Source organism: Ischnura elegans, chromosome X (genome assembly GCF_921293095.1).
Source record: "Ischnura elegans chromosome X, ioIscEleg1.1, whole genome shotgun sequence".
In the NCBI taxonomy this organism is placed as follows: Eukaryota; Metazoa; Arthropoda; class Insecta; order Odonata; family Coenagrionidae; genus Ischnura; species Ischnura elegans.
Genome location: NC_060259.1, coordinates 88110197 through 88133053, shown reverse-complemented (window position 1 = coordinate 88133053; position 22857 = coordinate 88110197). Strand labels below are relative to the sequence as shown.

The window sequence follows — 22857 nt, the reverse complement described above, 5'->3', positions numbered from 1 at the left end:
TTTTACTTACTTGGATTGACATTACTAATAGAATAAGGATTAATAAAGTATCCCTCAGAAAGCCGTAAAACTCACCATTATGAACCGCTTATCTTAAAATTCCGCAATTTTATTAATCTCGCACCTTCCGCTTATCCTGGTGGGTATTCCATACCCCCACACACCCCGGTATTAGTTGCACGTAACCCCCCCCTCCCCCAGCCCTAATTCCTAGCTGCGACCCTGACTACTTAAGCCATTGGTTGTGATCAATCTCGATCGTGATTAACTGATTTGTGGACTGTATGTTACTACTTGCTATCACAATTAATTCTATCCAAGTCGAGCCATGCTGGCGCATGCCACTCACTGATACGGCTTTAAATTAAACATGGTTGGACTTAAATAGCTATTAGCTTAACTCCGCTGGATGGAAAGCATTTATTTTTAACGGAACGGGAGTTAATGCCCTCGGAGAATAACTCGCGTCGTCAATCGTCATGTAATCATTGAAGTCAAATTCAAGACGTGAATGATAAGGCTGTCCCTTTAAACTCAGGAATGGCTTAGCAGCATTAAATCGAAATAAAAAAGTGTCCGATGTTGTTATCAGATATGGGGAAGCAAAATATTACGTGAAGACGAGTGCTTGTGAGTCGAAGGTCCCGGCGCTGAATTCGCGGAAGAATGGCGACAGAGAAGCTATTCCCGGTAGAGTCAATCTACTAATGCTAAAATTTCATGTGGAAATGCTTTTTTAATGCGTGTAAATTATAAAGAGGGAAAATTTTTCTGGACTATTAGTCATTTTTTATTCATCACGGGCGGCATGACGGCAGTGGCGCGGTTATTTAAATAGCTTACTTTAAAAAAGTGATCTCAACACCAAAAAATCAGAATTTCCGAATATCCCGGGTCCTGTGTGCTCCGTTTTATCTATGGTATGCTATTTGGAAGAAGGTAACCGACAGCTGAGGTCATAAGCGCCATGAAGTAAGGGGTGGAGGGATAGAAACCCTTTGTTGGCATTAGCCATGTTGTAATGAGAGGCTCCAAAGGGACCAGGACTTAACGTCACATCTGCTGGACAGAGTGGTGCACTGGAAGTTACAGTCAAGTAGGGATAGGGCCATCTATGACAACTTTCTGCTACTTCCAGGACTTGAACCCAGGCCCAATGGGTGTAAAGCCTTTGTGATGCATTAGCACAATTTTGCTCCCAGTTAATGGGGTTAATTTGGATAACTATCCTCGGATATTTCATTTCTTAAATCTCCAATCTTTGTTTGTCTGCAGGTCATTAAACGGATTTCCTGAAAACTGCTTTTAATGAGAATATTTTCGAAAATTAGCTTCTCTGCGAACATTTAGTATCACCATTCTGAAATTTCTCCTGGGTAACATTTTAGCTATTCAACCATGTTGTTCAACCATGGGATACATTGTTCAGGAACGCAATGTTGTTTCTCTTAAGGTAATACATCATCTGTGGTGTTGCTGTGAGTAAATAAGATTGTTCGGCTTCATTTTCTTGCCTCCAAATGAGTAATTGAATCCGGGAAACATATCTGATGCGTTTGAAAAGGATTTCATACTCTTTTACCATGAAACCTCATATATGAGACTTTTTCTGGTTCCGGTTCTAGCTTAAATCAGAACTATACAAAAGTGTATGACTAATTGTAAGCATTCTAAAAATAATGAGCAAATGTTATCCTGAAAACTATACTCCTCCTCAATACCAACTCTTGATTTTACACAGTGCCCATATTTCGGTCCCTCCAACTGCGTAAAATCAAAGTTTTACTATATTCACCAATTTGTTAAAAATTGTCAATTATAATAGAATTTGAAAAATAAAGACTCCCAAATTTTTCCATTTTTTCTACCAGTTCCCACGTCTTGATCCATTTGCAATGAAAAATCTGCCGTTGTTATCCTTTGTCAGTTACGTTGATAATGTCATGGACTGCTGCTGAGAAGTTCACAGCATCTAAGCTACACGTGGTCCTCACTGATTGACCTTGCATGTTTAGTTGCTCTTTATGCTATTGTCAGAGACGTCTTCAGTCAATGAGTGCTTTGATCCCTTAATTACTGCTGAAACTCAAATTCATTCACCTACTCTTTAAAAATGCCAACTTTCATGTTTTAAATTAAAAAATTTATATAAATATATATTTATATTATACTAAATTGACCCACATCTCGTGATCTAAAAAAAAAATATATATATATATATATATATATATAATAGGGGGTTGTGAAGCATAAAGTTTGAATTAAAAAATTTGTGATGGGAAGATTTTTTTATCCAGACCTCTCTTTCCTGTCATTTATGGCATTCTTTGAATGAATTTCGAATTGGGTTCTGAGTGAACAACGCCATTGATAATATGGTGGAACAGCACTAAAGAGAGAAAAGAAATTTTCATTCTATACACAAAAGTGTTTCATTGACATGAAATCTGATAGCAATGAAATTAAAAGTTTAAAAAAATGTGAAAACTGACGATCATCACAGGTCTCAACAACAAAATTCATCACAGTCATTCTGATTTTCTCCGTATGTGTAGCTATAAAGGTCAGCTTTTAATGTTTCTAGCTCTATACCCAATGCTAAATGTTTGCTTGTTAACAGTGGCACCGACTCCATGGGGCCTTAGGGGGGCCGAGCCCCCTCAAAAATTCATTATGGGTGAGAGGAAAAAATTTGTCAGGCTTGCAGATTTTCCCCGGAGTGTGATATCGATATTCGATTTATCAGGGGTCTAATGTTTATCACATGACTCTTCTTAAATGCTTAAAAAACTTAAAACTCACTATTTATAAAATTTCCCGGGGCATGATCCCCGGTTTGGGCCCCCCCAATATTTTTTATAAGTCGGCGTCCCTGCTTGTTAACTAGCTTGAAAAAGTAGTTCATGAGTTGTAATTATAATTGCTCATATTTCTTTTGCGAAGTTCTTGAGAGTTTTGTGTAATGATCAAAAAACTTGCCTGGCTGTATCATTTTGCTTTATTTTTTAGGCTTCACCAGAGCATAGTCTCAGCTTTATCACTAACTACACTCATGATGCCTATATTCTGATAAATCCTCAAGTCATTTATTATCATAATTTTGCCAAGACTTAATAGCTTGGCATGTTAATTTGTGATAATAAATTTGAATGAGGATAAGTGGGATGGGAAGTCACTCCTAGGTGGAGTTAAATTTGAGAAATTTCTGTGGTGAAATTTTTCCTTCCCACTTTTTACTTCCCAAAATTAATTAATAACAATGTTAGTATTAGCGTACGTAATGATGATGTACCTATTTGATTTAGCTCTGCCGCCATGGGGACCGGATAGCCACGGATCTGAATCCCGTGCCAAGGAGTGGTGCTCCGTCAAGCTGTTCCACACCATGTCGAGCAGAGGAGGAGGGAGAGAGGGTGAAGACGCTACTCGTGGATGCAGACGATGAGTGGCAACCTCACGTGGCGCTCAGGGTGGACATGCTCATGCTGGAACAGGTGGAGGCGCTTGAGGATAAGGTGGCCAACGCCTCAATGCAGGTCAAGGTGAAGACACTTGCATCCAGAGGAAAATTTCCAACTCTTCTTCTCTTCTTTGGAGACCTGTACGTCCTGCTTGACTGGTCTTTTTGTCTCGCTGATGGATGTTTAAAATATCTTCTTGAAATTTTCATCATCATCTTGAAATTTTCGGGGTATATAAAGTAGGCTGTTGTTAATATTTGCCTGTCTCTCAAATTGATGATTTTACCTCTTAATTATTGTCTCAGATGTAGTTTGTTCAAGATACAATGTTTGTGATCTCTCTAATGTTTGAGATAAAATTTTGAAGAGGTTCTATCTTCTTACCCTAAAAGTTCAAAGATCATAGGAAAGTTTTACTTGAGTAATGCATCACCAATAAAAACCTTTGACTATTCCTCCTCTAATGATTGCTCTTGTTGCTATAGCCATGACTTCAAACAAGCTCTTATCTTCAGCCTTTCTCTTCATACCATTGTAAGAGGTGCATTCCATTTCCATCGCCATAACCACTTTTTGGCATTAAGTTCTGTCTAGCCAAGAATTTTTCCTTCTGTAATATTTTGGAAGATGTAGTCTTGCCTCCGTCAAGTGACTGATGAGCTTTGATTTTCTTATTTCATACTTTTTAAATATTTCTCTTGTTAATGGACTATTGTTTGTACATACTTATTAGTTTTTATTTTCGGTCTACCTATTTGTTACTCTCCTCCAAAACCATGTTTCTGCAGTTTGGTCATCACACTCTTCAGGATGACAGTTGCAATGAGTCGCAGCACATATAAAAGGACCTTTCCTTTATATAAGGTCCTGGCATTCTCAATTAAAATGAATTATATATTTTGATAAAGGCTGAAGTGTTTAGAACAAAATTGAATGTACCTTCGAAAGTGCTTAAATCAGAGTGGACGACTTGAGGTCAAATGGCTGAGAATTTATCAGATGGGCTTTTTCCATCTTAAATTTTTAAATTATACTTCTGTAAAATATTGTGATTAAGGCTAGCACAAGGCTTGAATGATGAGCTGACCATTTGTTGGTTTCTCTCTCCATGCATGCTGGTATGATGACAACAGTTTGTTTCCGTTTCCTCCAAGCATCTTCAGCTTGGAGATCAGTTGAGTGAAACTGATGTCATCATGTGTTTGTGAACCTAAAAATTGGTCAATACTTCATATTTTCATTCACTTTCTTGGTTGGTTGCTGGAGGAACAGCTAAATGAAATTATGGTTTCAGATTCTACCAAATACCAGATTCTGACTGATGGAATGAACTTTTTTGGGTCGTATCATTTACGAAAAGTTATCTCCCAATGTTTTGCAAACCCCTGCTGGTTCAAAGGTGATTGGGCTGCTTCAGGTATGGGTTGAAATATATACTTTTCAAGTTGGTGCGTTGGTTGTACTCTGCATTAAGGCCCCAAAAAAAATTATTTTATCAAACATGAACTGTGAAAGCCTCAAGGAAGAAACATATTTTGGTGTTTGGAAGCAAAAAACCTAATGGGTCTGTCCATATTTCAGGGCTGGAAGGTAGCAAACAGGATGACGTCTGAAGAGGGACCAGGTTTCAGGCCAGCATGTGTGCCCCCCGATGGTGAGAATGACACAAGGCTCAACCCGCTAGCCATAGCGAGGGATCATCTCCTCTCCCTGGAGGCAGCTATTGAAAGGAGGTACTTGAAGGCACCTCTTGGAACAAGGCTAGTGTTTCTCTCAACTGAAGGCTCAAACAGTGTTTATTTCGGCTGTAGGATGATTATGATTACGCAGTATACCAACTGATCACATTTATTTTGAAGTTCAAAATCAGGACAATCTGAAATTAGAATGTGGGCCAATTCATCCTGTTTTATTTACCAATTCGAATGTAGACTCCTTTTCCTCACCAATGGAATTTGATGGAGATATCATTCGATTGTAAATAAAGTTTTCTTTACAATGGGTATTTCCATCATCAACTGTAATTAACATTTTGGTTCATGCAATGCTACATTTGTGATTCTGGTCCACAAAAATCATTCATACATTAACACAAACCCATTTGTGACATAGCTCAATGTAATGAATTCAATATTTTTTTGTGTAGTGATCGTAGGCATGCAGTTCAGTTTAATGCAAATCTGATCTCTGCATTTCTTCAGGGTTTTCTTCCATGTCAGCTTGTTTATAGACAACAGTTTTGCTGGCTATCCTGCCAGCGTAGGTTGAACCTATTCTGAACCTGTAGGACGAATTCAATATCAACGTTCTCATGGCTTAACATTGAAGGAATAAACATACCATCAGAGAAGTTAAAACGCTTACCTCCAATTTTGACTGCAGTCACCACCACCGACCTCGTTCTCCCCTTCACCTTAATTTCGATTAATTCTTGCCGTTAACAACCGTCAAAGTACCAGGAAAATAATTACATATGCCATCGATCTTTTCATGCCAGAACCCACCCTCACCACTCGCCTTTCGCTCCTAGCAACTTGAGAGAAATAACGGCAACCGACAGCTTTACGTGTGGGAAAAGATAAACGTGTTGCCAAAAGCTAAATTTAAAAAATACATTGCTGCTGAAAACAGGGGTCGCTTATATGTCCGGTAGATGGGTTCCGTATGTTGGCAAAACTTACGAAGGGTAGCACACGTGCAACAAAGGAGTAGCAGTTCAAATTCATGAGGGAGAGGGGATACCCAAATGCTGCAGCAGCGGCAGGGCAGTAAAGGCATTCGGCAAGAGAGATTCAGTAGAGTTATTAAGTTCGCCTGGCCTATGAGCCTACCCTCCACTTCAGTGTCAGTAGAGCTCATGTGCAGCAAGGGAGAAGCAGTTCAAATTCATGAGGGAGAGGTGATACCCAAATGCTGCAGCAGCTCTGTGGTAGGGCAGTAAAGACATTTGGCAAGAGAGATGCAGTAGAGCCATAAATTCGGCCTGGCCTGAGGCTATTGTGCAGTTCAGTATTAATGGAGCACACATGCAACAAGGGATAAGCAGTTCAAATGCAATGGATTTCAAGGGAGAATGGCATTAGAGTTTCAGTTGAGTGCCCTTTTTCTTGTTGAGAACAAGGCAGTGCAGTGCAGTTACAAGGTTGTTTCAAGGCAGTTTTCACACATTCAGTGGAGTTTCAGCCCAGAATCAGCTCTGTTTCAAGGGAAAAATTTTTACTTGAGATGAACCAAAAATGTTTCCTGAAAAATTGATCGCTTTTGTTTGAAAATTTGACTTCTACTGTCCTGGCTTATTATATTTAGGTCTTTTTGTGGTGACATAAATTAAACGCGAAGTACCTACGTATTCGTTTAATGGTAGCCAATCGACTTGCCAAAATTTGTATAATAAAAACCAATTTGTTTGTTACCAAAATGCCCTCTCCATCTCATTCCTAGATAGGTTTTTGAAAGATTTGTTTACAAAGCAGGGTTACGTAGTGACTAGTGAATTTTTTTTCACTCGAATAAATTGTGATTCTGGGTTGGAATAAACAGCATCGTTAATTCGAATTTAGGTGGATTTCAATCCTTAGATCGTGTGCTCACTGAGGCGTGGAAATGGTATTCCTGTCTTGAATATTGGGAAAGCCTGATAAGTTATTGGAATTTTTTAGGGGTGTGGTTGCTTTCATTGCTTACTTTTGAGTGTCTTAGCCAGAGGAAAGGTGTGGGTATCCCGGAGTATGATTGAGTGGGGTAAAGAGGGGGGAACAGGCGTTTTGGGGCCTTTTGTTGCCCTCCTCTCTCACTCCCCCCCCTTGAACCCCCTCGCAGAGCCGCATCAGACTCAATGACTTGACCCCCCCCTTCCCCGTCCCCCCTCCGAAGTCTGTCTGCCTGCCACCACCGCAGGTACAAGTCGAGAGACGACTTCCAGATGGACATCCGCCTCATCTTCAACAACTGCGAGACGTTCAACGAGGATGACTCGCCTGTAGGGAAGGCGGGCCACGGGATGCGCTCCTTCTTCAAGACCAGGTGGGCTGAGATGTACCCCCACTGAAGTGATGACTCCCCCAACCAATTATACACACTACCTCGCACCTCGGCGACACCCCTGCAAAAAAACTTTTCCTCTTCTTCTTCACGGAAGAAATAATTTCCACTCGCTTATTATCCCCTCCCACTACTCTCCTCACGCCATCAACGCTGCAGTGTCATGCTCTTTGAGACTCTAGACGTGATCCCGTTAGACTTTAGAAGTGATTGATGATGAAGTGAGTGTGATATTGAAGATTGAACTTGACCAGGTTAGCAGAATTTTGAATTTATGGTGGATGAGTTAAATAGTACACTGCTATTAAGATCCCTTTACCAAAATAACTGGGAGCTCTGCCATTACTCCAGCACTGTGGGTATTGTTTCTATTGTGACATCAACTGCTCTAATTGTTAAAAGTATTTTGAATCCCAGTACGTAATTGAAAAAATAATAAAAACTTTTCTAAGGAAAGAAAGAATGAAAATACAAATCTGATTGCCGGGAATTGTTTGTGACCCATTTTATTGTGTTTTGATAGAGCATAGTGTGACACTGTATTCCCCATTAGATATCAATATTTGACCTTAAGTGTGGAGGTGCCTCAGCCCTCAAATCTTAGCCACAAGCCTTGTGTGGACTTGTGTGACGGCCTCTCCTTGTACATCTTAGGGTTTTACTGTCAAAAATGGAGGCCTCCTTGTTTGGCTGGCATGGTGGGAACGGTGGCATGTGTTTCTCTGAGGCAGGGAGCGCAGTGAAGGGTGAAAGACAAAACTCCCTTCTCTGAACTTCCCAGTTAATAGATTTGCTCGTTTGTGGTGCATGGTTTGTCTCCGGAGGCTGAAGGTTTCTCTTGAATGATTAAGATCAGAGTGTCTAGTGAGGTCTGAACACCTAGTGTGAAATGTGGTGTCAGTGGCGGCCACAGTCTTATAGGAGTCTCGCAGACAAACTTTTTATATGTGAAGAGACTGATCGTCCCATGTTTTGATAGTCATTTGGGACCCATTGTGACTGTTGTATTGCAATTGATTTCTTTTATATGTCGTGGAAATAAATTTGTGCACCCACTAAGAAAATAGTATTCGGTATTTTGGATGCCTCAACTCCTCAATTTTCGTCTGTTGATTTTGTCTAATTTTTTTAAGGGAAAGAAAAAAATCATATTCTGCTTTGTTTTTATTTTCAAGTTATATGTATTTCTCGTATCTCACTGTGAGATATTCAAAGAATTCTCTCAAATTAAAAATGGCTGAGGATATTTTTCTTCAATATGTAGGTAATTTTATTTATTAAGTTGTGGCCAACAAGTAATAAAGGCTGTAATTGCCATTGCTTTCATGTGTAAAAAACTTTCGAGGTTACTTGGTAAATTAGTAAAATTTAATGCAAAAACTTTTAAGGCCTCAATTGTGTTTCTGTTCATAGTGAGAGATTTGGCAATTGGGTCAATTTGAAAGCATTAAATCTCAATACATGACATGTATGGATCATTTTAAATTACATGTGATAAGCAGTTATATTTCCCAGTGAATGCAACAAACCCAGATGCAATACTATGAATATTTTCATGAGTATCATTGGTAATTTTTTACCTGTATGTGGAATAGAAGCCACTGAAAGTGCAAAACTTAAGGAGTTTGTGGTTGAAGGAGAGCAATGTACATGTGAAGCCTTTATATTTTCCTTCAGTTTTTTTGCATGTTTGTATTCTTGAGAATCATTAAAATGGTCAATCTAGAAGATGGATCATCTCGTTGAACTTCGATTTTTCCTTTCTTTCCCCCACAAAATTGTCCCATTCTAAATCTGTCCGTCCAGTAACTGATAAGTAAGTGATCATGCAACTCCTGAAAAAGTATTCAATTTCATTTAGTCTATGTTGTTGTTTTCTATTCTGCCCTAACTTCCTTATTATGCTTCAGGACTAATTTAATCTTAAACTTAGCAACTAATTTTTTCCTTAAATTCTCAAGAATAATGCACCTATTATACATTTTTTGAAGTTATTTGAACTGCGTTGTATATAAGATGAATGAGTGTGCAATATGCTTAAGTATCAATAGGTAGGTACTTAACTGGAACGCTTTTATATGTTATGCACACTGACTGCGGCATTCACCCAAAACTTTTATTGCTACCTGGATATCTTGCACTTGGGCACTTTCTCTTGCCATAAGTATCGTGTTCCTAGGAGTTTAAGGCATAGGAATTCAAATATTAAATCAATGAACAATGTGAATTGGAGTGTAATCTTGAAATTTTGGAGTCGTTGGGATAGCATAGATAGATCTGCATTATGCGTGAGTAGTTTTCATACAAGGGGAGTGCATAGAGGAGGCCCTCCCATAGAAGGCTGATTTGTGTGTGAAGGCGGAGGTGAGTGTAATGCAATCCACTTTTTCCATTATTTTGCAGGATAATCAGCAGCAGTCATTGCGAGGATATAGCATTGAAAAGTGATGGATTTGATACATCACGGCAAAAAATTTATATATTTTGGTTAATATCTCCCAATTAGCTGTAGGGCCTATTGGTGAGGCCGCAAGGAAAAGTTAACCTGCCTCCCAAAAGGTAGTAAAAGCTTTTGGAGGAGAAGACAGCAATATGGAGTAATGTAGAACAGGAAAATGGTGAGTTTAGAGAAGGTAGGGAGATGAGTGCTTGGAATGGCCCGCAAAGATGCTTGGAAAAACCAAACGAGGTGAGAACTTGTACAGTAAGAGGGTCCATCCAATTTCACCTTTAGTTTAATAAAAACTTTATTTCCATCTTTTGCTTACTGTCCCACAACCAGATTTGATGCTCTTTGAGTGTCTAAGCGAGTTGTGGAGATGGAAAGAAAGATACAGGGGTATATAGAACATACATTTTAGAGGCAATATGTATTTGTGACACCTTGGCTGAAGATGCAGCGACTCATTCAAAAGTTAGAGGAAAGAACTCCAATTGTGGTAAGAGTGCTGAAAAACTCATTACTAAAGCTAAAGCTTAAGTGACATTACGGAGTGCCTCTAGGATCCACTTAATTTCGCCCTTTCGAGCCTCTTTTTATTTTAAACATAAATTTTCCACCTTTATCCTAGAAAACCAGGCAACACAATCTATTTGTATACCCCTTAGTTTTACACATTTTTTCTTTCCTTGTCACAATCATCCGCAATTTGAATGGACTACATATTCCGGGCTTGTTGAACATCCAACACCATATCCTCTGACGTTGAACATCCATACTATTTCATCATTACCATTAAACCCTTTATTTTTCATGAAATTCGTACACAGCATTTGAACATGCAACCCTATTGTTGGAAAACCCAAATGTGAGCACGTAAATCAAAGATCCACTTAAATTTCTCCTTTAAATTACTGTATTTCTCCGAATATTGTCCCCCCTTAATTTTGGGGCTTGAGTTTTGGGAAGAAATTCAAAAAATGGGTTTGAATATTGTTCCCCCCTTTACTTTTACCACGGGCATTTTTGGAAAAAAATGGGGGACTATATTCAGACTAATACGGTGCATCTATCTCCTCGACCGCGGGCACATTGGGTGGAAATCCATCTTGCTATCACCAAGACCACCTGTTCCACCAACCATTAGTTCCTTTAACATTCCAATTTCATCTTTACCGTGACCCCACTGGACACACTGGGCGGAAATCAGACATGCAACCCTCTAGGCCATCCACCCACCAATTTCAATCGTTAGCTTTCAACATTTCAATACCACACTAACCACACCCCAGTTGGATTTGAACCCTGGACACACTGGTGGAAATCGGACAAGCTGCCCACTACACCATCTATCCTCGCTGCCCAATAGTCCATCTTTTTATAGCCCTTGTCCCACTTAATTAGCACTAATTTTCATCGGGCTCATATATCGATTCCTGCTCTCATCTTCCACACAGCTCCTCACACTTCAGCCTGGAAAGTTAATTTTTTCCTCTTAGCTCAACCATTATGTTTTCTTCAGTTCATGGTCCGACACATTCCCGCCTAGACCACCTGTCAACTTAATTTCAACTTTAATGCTTATATATTAACTTACTCCACCTTCATGGGAACTCTGGTTGGATTTTTCACTCTACCATTTTTTTACTACTAATTTTCACATTCCTAATTTTGCCCTTAGTTTTTAACCCTAATTGACCATCACCTTTGTGGTCATCCCAACCTTTGGACCTTGAAATCCCACACGGTACCGCCTATTTCATCTTTTTTGTATACATTCAAGATTTGAACCAAGGACCGTCTGGTTGAAAATCCAATATACAGTGATTTTTTTCATGGTGGTTTTAGCATCAAATGTAGGGTTAAAGAATGTCATGACCTGGGTCCGGGATATCCCTGGGGAGAGTTACGCATTTTGGTGCCTAAAATTCATTTTTATTTTTAACACTGGGTGAAAAATGGGTGGAACAATTTAATTTAATAGGAAGAAGTTTAACAATTGAAAAAAATAATTAGTCAACTTGAATATGTAATATTCCTAAACCTGCCGCGTGAATGGTGGTGAAATATAAAAGAAATACCATGAGAAAAAATTCCCCTGGACTGGGAATCAAACCACGGATTTCCAGGTCAATGCACAGACCACTATGCTATCCAGGTTATATAATTATAATTATACCAAGCTCCAGCAATTATACCAATTATACCAAGATCAGAAAAAAATCGAACTTGAAATGAATGGTTTCCACTCCTCTATGAAAAGCATAGTAAAAGGAGAATAAAAATATTTAAGAATCAAAATACCGTTTGCCTGTCATACCCTTAAGCTCCCCAGAAAAAAATCCTGGATTCACCCTTGAGCAAGGGGTTAATGATAATAGAGGATCACATTCCTTATGCAGGCTTCCGCGGGTCGATGAGTATGAAGATACGTCTCTTTCGGGTAATACACCGCGTGGGTCCATTGTTCTCAGACGACAGTTTCGCGAGCGCAACCAAACAAATATGTGGGACACACCCAAAAAACATCGTGAACAGCTACCATGACCTGCAAGTGCTTCAACAAAAAAAAAAGAGGAACACAATCTTACATACTGGGACCACCAAGGAAAATGCCCTGCTCCTTCTAAGGCCCACATTTATATTCCATTTGACCCATAATATTCAAGGAGGAACACCTGGGGGAGGGGACAGTTGACGTCCCTGCATCTAAGGGACTCTCTCCCTCAGCCTCCTTGAGCCTGTCATGCAAGACACAAAGTCGAGCTGCATACTATTTTCACCTCCGTAATGTTATCAAAATGGGTGAAATCATCTCAGGGTTTCAATTGGTCTTCTGTTTTGGGAGTGGGCATGGGAAAATAATTGAAATATGTACTTTCATCAGCATGTACCTCAGTTAATGTTGTCACAAAAGCGGCTTCTAATTTTCTTGTGCCGCAATAGGGTGCACCTCCTTTGACGTGCATTTTTCTTGTTTTTTCTAACCAGGTATACAGCCATTGCTTGAATTGCACTTGGTAGTATGATGTTCTTCCACCTTCGAAAGGTACCCACAGCTGACATTGAGCCGGACCCAGACGGTTTTCGTCCGCACCCATCTGAACAGTGGAGACTGCTCTCCACTCCCCACACGCGTAGTGTGGGCCGTCCGTGTCCATGTGAAACTAAGGGACTCTCTCTCTCAGCCTGAACCTTGAGCCTGTCGTTCAAGACACTAAGTCGAGCTGCATTGTCGAGTGAAGCTCTAGGAGTGACGCACACAGAGATTTCTGTCCGATTACTTTTTTGGTCCCCCCTCATTTTACCCACTACAACATACATTCACACCTGCAAAGAAGCAGATGTAACTAATACCGCATATTTCAAGCATAGAATTACTCACAGTGCACTGATTTTCTTTCAATTCTGTGCTCATCTCATTGCAAATAAGAGAACATGACACTTCGCAGCAATTGTTCTCAAGACCGGTCCAAAATCTATATACCCATGGCAAAAAGGCAAATGATCTGAATTGCAGGCGGCGAGAGCACCTTGGAGGGAAAGCTACACTTACTGCACCAAACCCTCAGTCTTTGAGAAATCTATATCAGCAGTCTCAATGTTCTCAATAAGTTCCAATTCCTTCCACGTGCAGATAACAAAAAGCTTTCCATATTTTTTTAAATAAACAAGCTGTCATAGAAAACTAATGAAGGAATATGAAAATAAATACAGAAATAGTTGAATTCAAATTATCATTTATTCTTACAAAAAGATAAAAATTCTTAAAACTTTAAAGCTAAAAACTTTTAAACTAAAAAACAAAACTGAAAAATTCTTAAAGCTTTTGCACTATTCGGAGCCTAACTTCATTCGTTTTGCTTTCTTAATTTTGGCAATTTCGTCACAGTCCACTGTGATATTGTCAACCTCTCCATTGATCACACAGGTATACAGCAGGGAATCACTGAATGTCAATGTTCGTGGAACCTGCAGAAAACCATTACATAGAGTCATTTGAAATCAAAGAGACCCACACAGAAGTAACCCATTTCACAATTTGCATGCATAATAAACCTTTATTTTAAAGTACTCGATAATATTCAATCATATCTATCAATCTTTTACCAAGGTCAAAGTGAAAGGCTCACTGCATATTCAAGTTGTGGTCACATGGTGAGTGCAAAATAGCACCTGTCTTTTACTTTCTCATTCAAAAATCTTCCCACAATACCCTTTACGTTACATGCGTTCCCAATGATTGGTTCGAAGTTATTGTAACTCCCAGGTACTTCACTTCATCTGTCACCTTTCTGTTAATACCATCCACAGCATAAACATGGTTACTTTGTTGGATGATCATCACAAGAAATGTACCGCCATGCATTTCTTCAGATTAAGGGTGAGTCCTCACTCCTGGCTCCACAAATGAACATAGTTTAACGTAATCTGAATTTTATGGCTAATTCGGGAGGAGAGGTCATTAATGTATGTAATGAACAAAAGAGATTAGCGGATAGGAGAGAGAAATGGAGAGCTGCGTCAAACCAATCTTAGGATTGTTGACTAATGATGATGATGAATGAACAAAAGGAGGCCGAAAATGCTTCCTTGTTAATTTCACTACATCAGAGCTAATGCCATCAAGAACTACTTTTTGCTTACGATCACTCAGAAAGTAACATACAGTGCAACCTCGATATAACGACACCCCACGGTGCACTAATAAACACTCGCTATAGCGAATTGTCGCTTTACCGGAGGTGGAGCAAATAATAGCCAATATACCTGTTGCGAACAGATATACAGGAACAGGAGTGGTGCGGCGACAGATAAACATCTATCCGATAAACGTAAGCATAAACCCAGGCGAAAGGCGATGTTTTTTTGCATCACTAAATTTCCTTACTCAAATAACGACTAACTATTCAAACAATTTTTTAGCGCCGCACTGAATAAAAATCATGCAAAGCATTGTTTCGTCAATCATTATATTTATCGAACAACAGTTTACCACATAAATTTGAGACTGAGCACTCCATTAACTTCATTTCTAACAGATCGCTAGCAATTACAGAGGTTAAGGAGTCTTGATGAAAGTCTTCCGGCGGTGAAACCCTCGCTATGGCGAGAGCCAACACCATAGGGTCTCGTAAAAACGAATTTTTTAACACGCTTATTATGTCAATTGACGGTGCATCGGCTATCCCTCGTAATAGCGGGGGTGTCGCTATAGCCCGTACTCGCTTTAACAAGGTTCCACTGTATCAAACTTACCACTGTTTTGTTTCATCTGCATGACTGTAATTTGTCGTGTCGAAAGCTTTCTTAAAATCCACAAATAATGCATCAACTTCTCTTTCCGATTCACCAGATTTGAGAACGTGGTTAAGAAAGAGCCTGAGCAGTGTTTTGCATTATCTATGTTTTCGGAAGCTGTGCTCATACCCATGGAGAAAGTTACAATTGTCCAAGAAAGTCTTAATATGTTCAAGTATGTTGCCTATAATTGATGTTAATGAAATTAGACTATAGTTGCCCGGGTCATGTCTGTTTCCCTTTCTATCGTTTGCAATTTTCCAATCTAATGGTATCTTTCCTTCAGACAATGACTGCTTGATTATTATCTCTAAGAATGGTGTGATCTGTGGTTACTTTGAATGGATATAGGGGCTAAATATTAAAGAGATTGAAGGGTTCGTTGCTGAGAATGCCAAGTGCTAATGAGTTTATTTATTTAATTCGTGAATATTAAAAAATGATAGAGATGCATTAATCTCCCAAAATGCAAATGTTTTGAAAGTTTATAGTAAAAACATTTGAAAGAAATTTTCAAGTAATTAACAATGAAAAAAATAGTTATTCATCCCATGAACTCCATCAGGCATCATTATTGTGGACTACCAAGGATGCAAATCTTGAAGATGGAAGACAGTGCTTAAGTAATAAGAGGAATAGAATCCATGACCTGTTTACTACCACATCACCATTGCCTAAAAAAGATCCCACCTACGATGCCATTTTGGCTCAAAAATGATTATGACTCTCTCAAAATTTACTAACTAGGTATATTAGGTAATAAAATGTACATTTGACACTGGAGTGATATGAATTCATCATAGTTTATAAAATATGTTGATTGTGAAGGTATATCAAGCATAGATTTCGATTTAGGACATTTAATTGTACACCACAAAGATGCAATGCTGGTCTCCACTATAGTTTCCCTTTGCCCAACGATTGAATTCTTTAAGACTAAAAATAATCCACCTTTTAATTCACAGTTAATTCTATCTCTCCTACAAACGCTGAAAAATTTTGGGAATACATATAAGGCTACCAAAAACTTTTACATAAAAAAGTGTGTGATAGCAACCCAGACACACAAAGCCAATTAGTAAAAAAACTTTTAAAAAAATTGAGGAAAAAACCCTGCCAAGATTCAAAACTGGAATCTAATGATCCATAAGTTAACTAACCATGGATTAACTAACCATGCATTTACTAGATACGGTTAACAAACTAAGCATGGGTTAACTTTACATAAAATTGTCTTTAATAAATTACAACAAAAACATTTTAGGCCAGAGAATGGGTGTTGAACTGGCATAATTTTTTACGAAATGAATTTGAAATAAAAGATATTCAAATTCCATGAAGGAGCAAAAATTCACACTTAATTCCCAATTCTCCCAAGACACCCTTATATATGGACGAGTGTGACTTGGTCGGTTGTTTTCTCAGATAAGGAGAGAGAGAGGAAAGAACTTATGAGTAACTTACTTTAGATGACAATATGATATATTGTGCAGCACCATCCTTTGAGGCGATTTCCGAGAGCAGACGGAATACAGAGGCCTCGTGGTATTCATCCATGCCCTGTAATTCAGTCATCACATTAGCAACTACACTCCACCAGTCTCTCCAATTGATGAGGAATAACAAATAGACGACATAAGAGGGAACTAATCACATTATCAAAACAAAAAATGCCTGTCTCTATTACAAATAAATAAGCCCCTGTTGCCCAGCAAACTGGTTTGTTCACGGGCTCATTCCCGCATAAGTAATCATTTTATTATGAATTATTCTCAACTTCCCCGATCACATGGGCATTATAATCACCTGATTTATTTCATCAACACATCTGAATGGTACAGAGGTGAGCTCCTGCAGAGACAAGAGATAGACAGCTATAGCAACAGCTCTTTCGCCTCCACTTAGTCGGAACCGGTTCAATTCCTGCAGTCCACCCTCTTGTTGAAATTTGACTTGTATCTTGAAGCCATAATTGCCAAAATCGAACTGTAAAGGAATGAAAATAGATTAAGGAATAGAATGAAACAGCAGAAAAGAATCAAAACAAAAATACTATGTCCATGCCTTTAGAAAGACATACAAGTCTCAAAAAAAACTCTACAGTAACAAATCTACAAAACAGTGAATTTCACACGGTTCCTAACAATGCCCTACATTCAATTTTCCTTACTTTTTGGAGATTTTCAATCTGAATTTTTAAATTACCCACCTGTGCAGGATGGGGAAAAATTGCATCATGAAATTTTAACCCTGGATAGCTAATGCCAATAGGAAAAATACCATTTATACAAAACAGAAACTTAGAGCCCATTGCTTCAATGAGAGTTTGCACTGCTGCTAGATGCCTTGAATATATCACATCTCCAATAAGTAAAGCATTCAAGGTGCTTGGCTCGAAGTTTATGCAGTTTAAAAATGGTATGTTTTCAACCTAAAACACCATTGGCAATTTTGGTTCCTATTGGCATCAGCTATTCAGGATTAAAATTTAGTGACATAATTTTTCTCCACCCAGTATTTTATACGTATTTTCAATGATAGGCTGCTTCCAGGTTTTCTCCTGCATCTGTTCATCTCAGGCAACGATATGTTTCGCAAATGTCGCCTGAGATGAAACGATACAGGAGAGAATCTGAGAGCAGCCAATCACCGACATCCCTCCGAGGAAGCCTTCTTTCAAAGATATTTTCAATGTCTATCTATCCGTTGTAAAAAAAGGAAATATTTTTGTTTTAAGATACTGAGAGCTCCAGCAATATCTAATTATTTGCTCAAGGAATAATCTACCACTAGCACTGCAACTCCTCTTCTTAAGACTAGAAGAACACACCCCAGCCATGACCTGTGCAAATCCTGCCTCTGCACTGTGCGGGGCAACTCCCGCCCCAACTCTGCCGTCAACCCTTTCCGTGTTTGACAGTCACTGGCAGTTTTACTCAGCATCTAATGCTGCATTACCTTAGCACACAATCAAAAAGAGGGTCTTGTGATACTGATCACTATGGAGGGCGATAAAGGAAGAAGAAAGTGTTAAGTTTGATGCATGTACTTTGAATGATCAACAACACAAAAATTTTTATGGACATAGATGATAGGATGAATAAAGCCAATGCCCCAAATATGTGGTCACTAAGTACTTCATCAAATAGTTAAAAATATTCCGGAGAAAATTGAAAATTTTATTTTTGCCTGATAATGTTTCTTTGGTTACTTAAATTAGAAGTTTTAAACGTTCACCAATTGCTTGGTCCACGTTGATGAGCTAAATTAGCATCCACTTAATTATCTAATAATAATAATAATAATAATAGGTTTATTTGTCCAGCAGACACATACACAGTATTACAAATAAATGGTAGGTGTATAGGACACGTCACAAAATAAAGCATATAATAACATCAAATAGTCACACACTTGGATAAATATTCATTTACACTATAATAGCACTCATCAACCAGATAATGAAATAACTTTTTCTTAAACTGTGGAACACTTTGTTCATTTTTTAAACTTTTTGGTAGGTTATTAAACACTTTAGTACACATAGATACTGGCCCTTTGGTCACCATAGACAGGTTTGTGGAAGTGACATGTATGTCTTTGCATCTTCTTGTGTTGTGGCAGTGATATCTGTCATTTAATATAAAGTCATTCTTGTTCCGAATTACATATAGTGCTGCATGATAAATATACACACAGGGCACAGTCAATACACCCAGGTACTTAAAAAGGGGTCGACAGTGTGCAAGATAATGCACTCTACACATATTTCTTATTATTTTTTTTGGATTAAAAATACCTGGTTTAATAAGGATGATGATCCCCATAGAACAATGCCATATGAAATTACAGAATAGAACAGGCCATAATATACCATTTTTAATACATCTATGCTAACAGTGTATTTAAACACAGATATCTGATAGTAAACAACATTAATCTTTTTACATACCTGGTTGATATGTTTGTCCCATTTAAGATGAGGATCAACATATAACCCTAAAAATTTTAGGTTTTCCACCACAATGATATCTCTTATCTTACTCTGGGTTAAAAGATCATTCGGCAAAACTTGTCGTGGGGAAAACATCATCATTTGTGTTTTGCCATTATTGAGGATCATGCCATTCCTGGTACACCAGTCATTCATTGCCTTAATCGCCAGTTCACCAGAGTGATACAGATTATTCAATTCTTTATGGGAATTCATAACACTCACATCATCAGCATATAAGACACATTTATTGTGCTTAGATGTTAAATTCATGGGGAGGTCATTTATAAATACAGTGGAATCCTGATTTAAGGTTTTTCAGGGGAGGTAAAATTTAAAACACTAAATGCGGACAAACATTAAATGAGGACATGCCATTTTTTTCAGGTTTTAGGGTCTGTAATGATTGGAATGGCTTTTTATGAATAAAATATATTATTTTAAGAAACTAAAAGGTGCTGCATGCAGCAAAAAATTCATTGGTTAAATGTTCTCTGCCCAGTGAGGGTTGGAAAATACTTTTCAGGAATCAGCTAAAAAAATGGGTAGTAGAAATAAGTAGGTAATGAGAGGATGACAATTGTTTTAATGAAATATTTTAAGAAAATTATAATGTACATCAACTTAAAAGTATTCCCACACGGAATATCATTATGGACATTAGTGATTCCATTTTTACTCATATTTCAGTCGTCTCGATGAAATTTTAAAATTTTTTCTGTAAAAGTGACATGTAGGCGACTAAAGCATTTCTAATACAATAAGAAAAGGTGTAAGTATGTCCTAAAAAAATCTTCATTGCAACAATAAAGATGAGTTAAATAAAAGGACAACAGAAGATCGCTAATCCCAAATACTAAACTACCGAATAACTAGTAAAAGGGAGGTTTATTGGAATTTTGTCAACTTAACGTTTTCTGCAGCGTGCGAAAGATCCACAGAGAAAAAATCATTCGCCTTGACCGGGATTCGAACCCGGATCCTTTAAAACTTAAATCCCGGTATACTTTAAAACTAGTTTTCTGTAGCCTCCGCGAAACGAGGGATTTATGAGCCTTTAAAAAGCCTCCTGTGCGCACATTTTGGATTTCGAGGCCATCCAAAAAAGGAGAATCTTATTTCTAGTATGCCTACAAGTCGATGGTGATTCAACTCGATGATGACACCAGATTCGTTGTCATATATCCGCGGCCTCATGCAGGTCGAATGGAGCCGGGAGAAGTTGCTCACGCGGCGCTAATCACCTTGACGCCGACTCACTTTGTTTCACCACAGCTTTTAATAAAATTTGGTTGGACCTTGAATAGCGATTAGCTAAACTCTGTTTAGTGAAAAGGTTTAATCTGCAACAGAACTGGATTTCTTCTGACAAATTGTCAGTGCCTCTAGAGTTTGGCAACTTCGTCCGAGTTATGATGTCGGAGTCAACCACCAAGGGCAATCCTGCTGGATTTTCGTATTTTTCCGCGATCTTTTTTTACCGTGATTATGCGGTGATTTTTCCCGGAACGAGCGATTGCCATTCTCTTTTGACATAAAATAGCCCCAGATAAATATCTTTGAATCGACAGCGATATCAACCAGCCGCATGTCGGTAAATGGGCTCCGGGACATCTAAATTACGATGTGAAACAATGTTGTTCCGTAGGGGAAATGCTTTCTTTCACGAACATGACAGGGGAAACGCTTCCTCGGTTCTTTCTCTGTTCCTCCGTGGAAACAGAAATCTATAGAAAGAATCACCTGGTGAACTGCGCAAATGATATTGTGTCTCCTCTTTTGAAAAGAGAAAGTAGATTACTGGAAAAATATTGGGCTACCCGTAGAGAGTATAATTGAAAGGGGAATAAGCCATCAAGTGAAAACATTACGAGAAAACCGTCATTGACATTACGAGCCATCAATTGAAAACATTACCAGAAAACCGCCATTGTAGCGGCCCTCGGAGAAAACCTCGTGTCATCAGTCGCCACGTATCATCGAAGTCAAATTCGAAAATTGAAGGATAAGGTAATTTGAGGTTATTAAGGGATGACTTTGCTCCATTAGATCGGATCTGATCCAAAAAGTGCCTGGTGTTTGGACTAGAAGGGGGGCAAAACATTACGAGAAGACAAATCACCCAGCTAGCGAGTTGAAGGTCCCAGCGCTGCATTCGCGGAAGAAAGCAGTTGAAGAAGCGTTCCCCGGTATTCTATCGACTCTTAGTAAACTTCAATGGGACTCTTCTTGTTGACGAGCAGAAATTCGAAGATTTGGATAATCACTTGCACGAACCGTCATGAAAAAACGTTAAATCGGGCAAAAAAATCTTGTGCGGGAAAAATTTTTACGACCATAAATGCGGAAAAACGCAAAATGCGGAAACACTAAATACGGATTATTTTTACATTGTTCTAATAGGGAATGAATCGGGACCCCAAAAAATAAACGCTAAATGCGGAAAAACGTTAAATGCGAAGACGTTAAATCCGGATCCGACTGTATTAAGAAGAGTACTGGGCCAAGCACTGACCCCTGTGGCACTCCTTTAGCAACTTGTTTTGAAGATGAGTAATAGTAATTGCCAGCATTATTGAGAACAACCTTCTGTGTTGGATTAGTTAAGTATGTCTTTAGCCAGTTTAGAGCAACACCTCTTATGCCCAGCAGCTCACATTTTGTCAGGAGCATATCATGGTCTACCATATCAAAGGCCTTACTTAGGTCAAAATATATCCCCATTACTCTGTTTTTTAAGTTTATTTCATTTAAAATATACAGTGGAACCTCGTTAAAGCGAGTACGGGATATAGCGACACTCCCGCTATTACGAGAGATTGCCGATGCACCGTCAATTGGCCCTATAATAAGCGTGTTAAAAAATTCGTTTTTACGAGACCCTTTCGGTGTTGGCTCTCGCCATAGCGAGGGTTTCACCGCCGGAAGACTTTCATCAAGACTCCTTAACCTCTGTAACTGCTAGCAATCTGTTAGAAATGAAGTTAATGGAGTGCTCAGTCTCAAATTTATGTGGTAAACTGTCATTCGATAAATGTAATGATTGACGAAACAATACTTTGCATGATTTTTATTCAGTGCGGCGCTTAAAAATTGTTTGAATAGTTAGTCGTTGTTTGAGTAAGGACATTTAGTGATGCAAAAAAACATCGCCTTTCGTCTGGATTTATGCTTACGTTTATCGGATAGATGTTTATCTGTCGCCGCACCACTCCTGTTCCTGTATATCTGTTCGCAACAGGTATATTGGCTATTATTTGCTCCACCTCCGGTAAAGCGACAATTCGCTATAGCGAGTGTTTATTAGTGCACCGTGTGGTGTCGTTATATCGAGGTTGCACTGTAATTAATTGCATCAAAGAGGGCTTGTTCAGTTGATTTCCCTTTTCGAAATCCAAATTGATTGCTGGATAGGAGGTTTTGGCTTTCTAGATAGTCAATTAATCTTTTACAGTAGACATACTCAAATACTTTTCCAAACTGGGGAATTATGGATATTGGCCTATAATTACTCACTGTATGTTTATCACTTTTGTTCTTAAGGACTGGGACAACCTAGGATTCCTTTAAGGCTTCAGGATATATACAATCAGAGAGAGATTGATTAATCAGGAACAGTA

At 38.6% G+C, this 22857-nt stretch overlaps 2 protein-coding genes across 2 annotated transcripts in view; one reads left to right on the top strand and one right to left on the bottom strand.

Annotated features, from left to right (window-relative positions):
• Nucleotides 1-1411: 1411 nt before the first annotated feature.
• LOC124171203 (bromodomain adjacent to zinc finger domain protein 2B-like) lies at nt 1412-5318 on the top strand. Its single transcript, XM_046550345.1, has 3 exons — nt 1412-1453; nt 3306-3542; nt 5043-5318. Exons 1-3 carry the CDS (start codon nt 1412-1414, stop codon nt 5301-5303), a joined length of 540 nt encoding a protein of 179 aa, XP_046406301.1. The 3' UTR covers nt 5304-5318.
• An 8362-nt stretch (nt 5319-13680) lies between these two features.
• The window catches only part of LOC124171368 (structural maintenance of chromosomes protein 5-like), a 54422-nt gene continuing 45245 nt past the window's right edge, over nt 13681-22857 (bottom strand). Inside the window, exons 15-17 of the mRNA XM_046550538.1 lie at nt 17050-17229; nt 16708-16803; nt 13681-13914 (exon numbers count right to left, since the gene is read on the bottom strand). Of these exons, the coding sequence (XP_046406494.1) occupies nt 13777-13914; nt 16708-16803; nt 17050-17229 (414 nt within the window). The 3' untranslated portion in view covers nt 13681-13776. The remainder of the gene's footprint in view (nt 13915-16707; nt 16804-17049; nt 17230-22857) is intronic.